This window comes from Limulus polyphemus, unplaced genomic scaffold (assembly GCF_000517525.1).
Source record: "Limulus polyphemus unplaced genomic scaffold, Limulus_polyphemus-2.1.2 Scaffold6820, whole genome shotgun sequence".
Classification (NCBI taxonomy): domain Eukaryota; kingdom Metazoa; phylum Arthropoda; class Merostomata; order Xiphosura; family Limulidae; genus Limulus; species Limulus polyphemus.
In genome coordinates this window covers 9,517-18,102 of record NW_013672430.1, presented here as the reverse complement: position 1 = coordinate 18,102, position 8,586 = coordinate 9,517, and the positions used below count along the sequence as shown (strand labels likewise).

Below are 8,586 nucleotides of genomic sequence, written 5' to 3'. Positions count from 1 at the left end.
AAACATTGCAACGTTTCTATATTAAATATTGTAACCCGTGTATGTTTCAAGACTAAACACTGCAACGTTTCTATATTAAATATTGTAACCTGTGTATGTTTCAAGACTGAACACTGCAACGTTTCTATATTAAATATTGTAACCCGTGTATGTTTCCACACTAAACACTGCAATGTTTCTATATTAAATATTGTAACCCGTGTATGTTTCAAGACTGAACCTTATTTAATGTCTTATACAAGATTTTATAAACATTGTTACTGTATGTAATGTCAATACTATAAACTGTTTTGAAAATCTACTGTAAAACAAGATTTATCTAGGTTTTGTCATGCATGGTAATCTTCATGATTACCTTAATAGTGAAGATCTCATCATCTTCGTTGTTCGACTTTGGTTTCTTTGGGGCAGGAGCTACAGTCACAAACTCTTGACATATCTCATTAGATGTGCCTACAAAATAAAATTAAAAACATTATCATAATTATTTTCCTATTCCATTTTGTGCTTTTTTACTGAAGATAACAAAAATCAGGATTCAGATAATTATTCTATTAACAATCATCAAGGACATTGTAACTAGAAAAAAGACGGTTAAATATTACACAGTTAAAAACAAATTCATTTTAACAGTTGATTTTAGAAAGAAACAACACAGGTAAGGATTTGATTTAACAAAAATATTTTTGTACAACAACAGTAAAAAGAATAAACATTTCTTGATTTTTATGTTGTTGTCAGAAACACTAACATTCTCAAAACAAACTTACGTTTAACGGCTTCTCCAAGACCTTGAGAATGTGGTTCATGTTGCCGCTCAAAGTGTTTCTCGTCAGTTCTACGATCTCTCCCAGGACAAGCACAAATCCTTACTTCCAAAGACTGACGCCCCATACACAAGCCGCTGTACAGTGACAGTAAAAACATTAGCATCATTCCACATGCTGCCAGTCCTTACATGTTATATATTTCTTTATTTGCTAAAATAATAACGTAAAACTAAAAAGTACAACATTTTCAAGTTGGGAAAAACATCAGATAATGGTAAAGCCCGTATTTAACTTGACCTCTTTAGTGACTGAGGAGGTTAACAAGTCTTTTGCCTATACTTCTGCATAATCTTATATTATGTAACTGATACATCAGTTAGTCTTGAAACTAATATCCAGGAGTGCTGTAGCAAATCGAGAGAAGCCATTAAAAAAAATTTAACATTGTTAGAAACACACAAAACAAACATCACGTATTCAATCCAAGAGAAAAAAAAAATGGAAAGTCTTGTCATACTGAAATCAAGTAATTTCAAAGTCCTGTCCAACATCAGTGAAAACACAAGTCTTGAAACACTGCAGAAGAAATAACAACTTAAGCTTACAAGAAAAATAATATTGAGAAACTTGGAAGGAAAATTTGCAATGCAATCCATAATTTGTTTGTTAAACACAAAGCTACACAATGGGCTATCTGTCTTGTGCCCACCACAAGTACTGAAACCTGATTTTCAGCATCATAAGCCATCGGACTTACCGCTCGGCCACCGGGGGACAAATCGTATTCCCGGTTAATTAGACGCTGTAAACGTTATCGATATACTGTTGTAAAAAAGGTAAGCTTGCCAAGAACCATCTACACAATGATAGATGCCTTCTTCATAATAGAAATGTTAACCCTTCCCAAGGAGTATTGAATTCTGTTTACCGCTGATGGGCTCGTAACAAAATGCTCCTTACTGTAGTGCAGTAGAAGAAACTAAGTCCATTCACTTACATTGTATAAAACTACCCGAAAAGATTAAAAGAAAAATTTTGCTACTCACCATTTATTTTCAAGAGTAAAAACAATTTTTATTGGTCGTCGATTCAGTCCTCCCACACAGCTGCCCAGGCACATGAACTTGAAGAGATAAGTTGTGTACGACATTCCAACTGAATAAAAATTAAACGAAAATATGAAATCAGGAGTTAAGGTTATTCAAGACATTCTAACTGAAACCAAAACCATAATTACAAATGTCCTTTACTGTGTAACATGGAGAGGTGGGTTAGGAAAGAAATTATAATTTAAACGAAAACCATAATTACTTCGTGTGAAACGAATATTGTGTAAACAAGGCAAGGTAGGTAAAGTAATATAATATATCCCGACTAAAACTACATCTACAATATGTGACAGAATGTTGAATGAAAATTATACATCAAAGCATTGAAATTGTGATGTAAAAATGCAAATATACAGATGTATAAATGATGCTACAGATATAGATGTAACACAAGTTGGAGATATATAGCTAACGGATGAATCAGACACACATCTTCAAAATAATTTAAGCTTAATTTCCCCAATTTGGATTAAAAAAAAAAAGTTGGTCAAACAAAAAGTCTGGCATATTTGACCTGGTTAAACAAAAAGTCTGGCATATTTGACCTGGTCGAACAAAAAGTCCGGCATATTTGACCTGGTCAAACAAAAAGTCTGGCATATTTGACCTGGTCAAACAAAAAGTCTGGCATATTTAACCTGGTCAAACAAAAAGTCCGGCATATTTAACCTGGTCAAACAAAAAGTCCGGCATATTTGACCAACAAACTCGTCAGATCATCCTTAAAAGTGTTAGTTGCACGACAGCTAATACAGAGCTGAAAATATACAATTGAAAAACATGATTTTCCGAGACGACTTTCGGCATGAACTTGTAATATAAATTGTTGGTTCCTAAAACCTGGTCGATTTTGAATTTTTAGAGATTTGAACAGAAGACTAGAATATCAGTATAAAATTTGTGTCCTCAATCAGCAGTCTTTAATTTTTAAACAACAGTTCAAGTTATTACAGAATAGTGGTCCTCAACCTCTCAAGTTATTTTTTTCTCTCCCCACACCCCTTCAACAAACACGACTTATCCCGATCGAGATTTTTTTTCAATGGAAATAGTTCAGTGGGACTGACAAAAACTAGATATTTTAAATTATATGTAATAACTACTGTATTCTGACAGATACCTTTTGATAACCTGGTTTTATAAATAATGTCTCATTAATTATAAATTTATAGACTTGAACACTGTTTGAGCATTTACACATCAGCAAATTTCAAGATCCTTAAAGCTTTCAACATTTTTCGTTTTTTTTTTACAATAGATCTTATGTATGGAGAAATAGTAGCCTAAAAACAGTGGCTGGAAATCATTTAGATGCAACATCTGACCTGTTTAATTAATTTAATGATAATAAGATATAATAAAAGATTTAACAATTCTTAAAATTACAAGTCAGCCTTCAATAACAACATATGTAAATGGAAAACTTAAAAACATTAAAACTGTTAGTACCGTAATATTTACAGAGACAAAAAAAACTGTCTCACAAAATTAACTATGTAATCTTTGCCTTACACGAGTCAATTTTAAATAAACTTCTATAGTGAGTTTAATAGCTTACCTTGTGGATTTTCAAAAGGTACAATAACTGACTGTCTTTCACTATTAGAATCCATAACATAGTATGCTTGTGGACTTTCACAACGAATCAGATGGTCAGGAGCTGGATGGTCTAGAGGAACAGTAAGTAAGTAAGTTACATTTTTTGTTGTTGTTGTTATTATTATTATAATATATATATATATACTTTTTTTTTTATCAAAGGTTATTTTGTATTCTTAGCTTAGTATACGGACTTTGGATTATCTCCTAAGCTGGCCAAATCTTGAAAGATATTATTAGGATTATGGATGAAAATATTGCAAACAGTAAGGACACCAAACTGATGACCCAATTAATTCTAGTTTTTATAACTTGGATATCTAATTATCTATACTCATTACTGGATCAATTTTTAATAGGACCTACATTGATAGCTTGCTCTGATCATAAATTAATATTAATTTATCAAATCAGGAAGGATGTGTAACTTAAAAAAAAAACAGGGCAAATAATTTTAGTAACATTAGACATCAAACTTTATAAATTATTAGTTCCATAGAAATAAGTAAACTAGAATATTTGGAACCAAAATTAATTCAATAAACCTAATCAACTATTTTAAATATTTATTACTTTCATTGGTCACGTCACTTGGACTTGAATGGTTCAGGCAGCGTTTAACCACGTCTTTAACGTACTCTGGTTTGGTAAACACTGCCATAGCTCTGAGCACCGAGCCGGGAGGGGGTGGGTGCGTTGTGTGGAACCTCACGGGACAAGCAGTTCCCATGTTTACGTACAGTTTGTCTTTCATTTCTGAATACTGAGGGAAAATAAAAATAATTATGGAGTAAACCTTTTTTTTCAATCCATGTTTAGGCACATCAACAAAAACAAAAACAGAAAGTTAATGTCTAACTCGACTACTGCCAAGACATCCAACTGACGTATACAGCCGACATGATTTATGTATGTCTTTTGTGTTTCAAGTCATACATCTACAATCTTCAAGAAAAAAAAAAATCTAAGGATTCATTTTTAATTATTATAAAACACTGGAGAGAAATGTACTCACAGTTAGAGAAAATATGACAGAGAATAAAAACTAAGGGCGTATAATGTATTCATTCCAAGAGAAAATATGACAGTAAAAACTAAGGGTGTATAATGTATTCATTCCAGGAGAAAATATGACAGTAAAAACTAAGGGTGTATAATGTATTCATTCCAGGAGAAAATATGACACAGTAAAAACTAAGGGTGTATAATGTATTCATTCCAGGAGAAATATGACAGACAGTAAAACTAAGGGCGTATAATGTATTCATTCCAGGTGAAAATATGACAGTAAAAACTAAAGGCGTATAATGTATTTATTCCAAGGTTTAACGAAAAGTCAGTTCAGATTAGAATCATCTTTGAAGTTTTCTTTAAAATATACCTACATCACAAATTACAATTTGAAAAAACAGGTTACTTAAATCCATCAGGAAGTTACTTAATAATCTTAAATTTATCAGGATGTTACTTAACTTTATAACAGAGAAAATCTGTCCTTTCCAGCTAACAACAGTACAACGTAACTAGAGAACTTGTCACTTAATTTGGAAAAAAATAAAAACTTCTAAATCAAGTCTCAGCAGAAAAAAAAAGTCTCATCAAAAATTAATCTTGCACGAGAAAATACTTTCAATATTAAACTATTACAGTTTTATATCTAACCTGCTGGTCCTATATTAAAATATTACAGTTTTATATCTAACCTGCTGGTCCTAAATTCAAGACAAAAATAATCCCAGATCTTTTTGTACATGCAAAGAACTCAAGTTAAAAAGAATTACATTTTAATTGATTTTTTTTAATATTATTAAAAGAAAAATTAGAAAACTTTTTTTTATAAAGAAATTAAATTTCCAGACTTGGAATAAAAATGCTTATAAATTGATTAGTGGTTTTCTAATTAATAATTCAGCCGAAATGCTTAACCTCGTTTATAGCAGAGAGAGGGTAACAAAAACTCAGTTCATAGTAACTGAATTACAAAAAAAAAAGAGTTCTAAGCTATTGCATGTTCAAATCTTATTGATAGGTAACACACAGAATAGATAATACACTTACCGTCCAGGCTGTGCTTTTAGTGGGCTTCTCCTGAGGACCAAACGATATACAGAAACCATACTGTCCAAGCCAGTTGTTTCTGTATCATAATAAGAACACAAATCCACATCAATTTTAAAAGTATGCATAAATAAGTTGAAAAGCATAGAGTACTTCTAATTGGCTAAGAACACAGTTTTCTGAGTTTCAAACCTATCGATTGCCGAGTACAGGTTGTAACTACCGATTTTAAAGACATAGTAAACTCTGGCAGTCAACTGGTTATATATAAGGGTAACCAGGAAGACTTGGTTTATTAATTTTAGCTTGTAACGTAATAACTAAACATTTAAAACTATACTTGTAAACCAATAGATTGCCGAGTACAGGTTGTAACTACCGATTTTAAAGACATAGTAAACTCTGGCAGTCAACTGGTTATAGATAAGGGTAACCAGGAAGACTTGGTTTATTAATTTTAGCTTGTAACGTAATAACTAAACATTTAAAACTATACTTGTAAACCAATCGATTGCCGAGTACAGGTTGTAACTACTGATTTTAAAGACATGGTAAACTCTGGCAGTTAACTGGTTATAGATAAGGGTAACCAGGAAGACTTGGTTTATTAATTTTAGCTTGTAACGTAATAACTAAACATTTGAAACTATACTTGTAAAGCACGACTCATGTAAACACTTACGTGGCTGGCAGAGTACAAGATGCAGGTGTTGGCTGGTGGGTGAGAACAGGAGGAAGAGAAACCTTGGAGTAGTCTGTATGAACCATTTCAGTCTTTATAAATAAAACAAAAAAACAACACTATAAACCTCTCGTTAAGTTTCTATAGTCGTAACATTGAAAACTGATAATTCAGAGCTGACCTTCACATTCGTAAATTACAACAAGTTACTAAAAAAAAAAAACAAAGAAGGAATCCATATTTTAAATATAATTTTCTTACTGTTAAACTTTTAAATCAACTGTAAACTGTTTTACAGTAGCATGGATAAACGCAGAGTTATGCTGGAAAAGTACATTTTTATATTTTTAACTATTCAAATTGGGCTTAATTGGCTGTCCAATTTCCAGTAAATAGCTCATGGCATCGATGAATGATACACTGGTAATTAGATTACTCTTTTAATATATGTAATATACAGTGGAATGTAAATAAAATGCTGTAAGATACACTTATGTTTAATTGGTAGGCTGTACGAATGGCAACAGACGATAGAAGCTACACACTATGAATATCAGCAACCAAGTGTAGTTTATTTAAGGAATTCTTCTTTCCCAGCCTCACTAGAGGGCTGCTATAACAATAATTTACAAGGTCATTTTTAATCTCTAATCTGTCCCTGATGATATGCTTCAAGAGAATTTAATGAAAAGCGTAACAAAAAACTAACATAAGTCTCTACAGAGGCTCAGGTCATGTATAAAAGTTTGTAATGGAAACAATTAAATCTAAGTCTCTACAGAGGCTCGGGTCATGTATAAAAGTTTGTAATGGAAACAATTAAACCTAAGTCTCTACAGAGGCTCGGGTCATGTATAAAAGTTTGTAATGGAAACAATTAAATCTTTGTTAACTCACAAAAGATTGACTTACCACTAAATCTGTGTAAGTGACAATTAGTAAATATGTTAATACTGTCACTTTGTTAACTCACAAAAGATTGACATCACTAAATCTGTGTTAGTGACAATTAGTAAAGATATTAATACTGTCACTTTGTTACTTCACAAAAGATTGACACCACTAAATCTGTGTAAGTGACAATTAGTAAAGATGTTAATACCGTCACTTTGTTAACTCACAAAAGATTGAAATCACTAAATCTGTGTAAGTGACAATTAGTAAAGATGTTAATACCGTCACTTTGTTAACTCACAAAAGATTGACACCACTAAATCTGTTTAAGTGACAATTAGTAAAGATATTAATACCGTCACTTTGTTAACTCACAAAAGATTGACATCACTAAATCTGTGTAAGTGACAATTAGTAAAGATGTTAATACTGTCACTTTGTTACCTCACAAAAGATTGACTTACCACTAAATCTGTGTAAGTGACAATTAGTAAAGATGTTAATAATGTCACTTTGTTACCTCACAAAAGATTGACATCACTAAATCTGTGTAAGTGACAATTAGTAAAGATGTTAATACGTCACTTTGTTACCTCACAAAAGATTGACACCACTAAATCTGTGTAAGTGACAATTAGTAAAGATGTTAATACTGTCACTTTGTTACCTCACAAAAGATTGACACCACTAAATCTGTGTAAGTGACAATTAGTAAAGATGTTAATAATGTCACTTTGTTAGCTCACAAAAGATTGACACCACTAAATCTGTTTAAGTGACAATTAGTAAAGATGTTAATAATGTCACTTTGTTAACTCACAAAAGATTGGGTTACCACTAAATCTGTGTAAGTGACAATTAGTAAAGATGTTAATACCGTCACTTTGTTACCTCACGAAAGATTGACACCACTAAATCTGTGTAAGTGACAATTAGTAAAGATGTTAGTACTGTCACTTTGTTACCTCACAAAAGATTGACACCACTAAATCTTTGTAAGTGACAATTAGTAAAGATGTTAATAAAGTTACTTTGTTACCTCACAAAAGATTGACTTACCACTAAATCCGTGTAAGTGATGGTTGACGAAGATGTTGATGGGTTAATGTAGCTGCAAGACACCTATAACAAAGTTAAAAGTTTATTTTAATACTAACATCAGAAACTGTTAATGAAACAGATTAACACCTTTTTTTGTGTGTGCAGTTTTATTCATATTAGCTACCACATCGACACTGCAACCTAATAAAAGTATCAAATGGGTAACTTTTATTACATATTAACATTGTTTGTGGTTATCAAGTACAAGTAGTTTATTTATATATATATATATATATAGTATAGAATAGTCTACAGGCCTGTGACTTCCTTGTTTCTTACTGTGTTTGTCTATTCCCAAAGTCAAAGTGGGTTCTTTGTTATGTAAATCAACAGTATCACATGATGTTCTGCATACCATAAGATATTATCTTGG

General features: G+C 31.7%; 1 protein-coding gene across 1 annotated transcript in view; it reads right to left on the bottom strand.

The window, feature by feature from the left end:
- Positions 1-319: 319 nt before the first annotated feature.
- The window catches only part of LOC106474101 (cellular tumor antigen p53-like), an 11,360-nt gene continuing 3,093 nt past the window's right edge, over positions 320-8,586 (bottom strand). Inside the window, exons 3-10 of the mRNA XM_013934793.2 lie at positions 8,172-8,234; positions 6,219-6,310; positions 5,537-5,615; positions 4,052-4,241; positions 3,438-3,548; positions 1,817-1,925; positions 771-904; positions 320-453 (exon numbers count right to left, since the gene is read on the bottom strand). Of these exons, the coding sequence (XP_013790247.2) occupies positions 320-453; positions 771-904; positions 1,817-1,925; positions 3,438-3,548; positions 4,052-4,241; positions 5,537-5,615; positions 6,219-6,304 (843 nt within the window). The 5' untranslated portion in view covers positions 6,305-6,310; positions 8,172-8,234. The remainder of the gene's footprint in view (positions 454-770; positions 905-1,816; positions 1,926-3,437; positions 3,549-4,051; positions 4,242-5,536; positions 5,616-6,218; positions 6,311-8,171; positions 8,235-8,586) is intronic.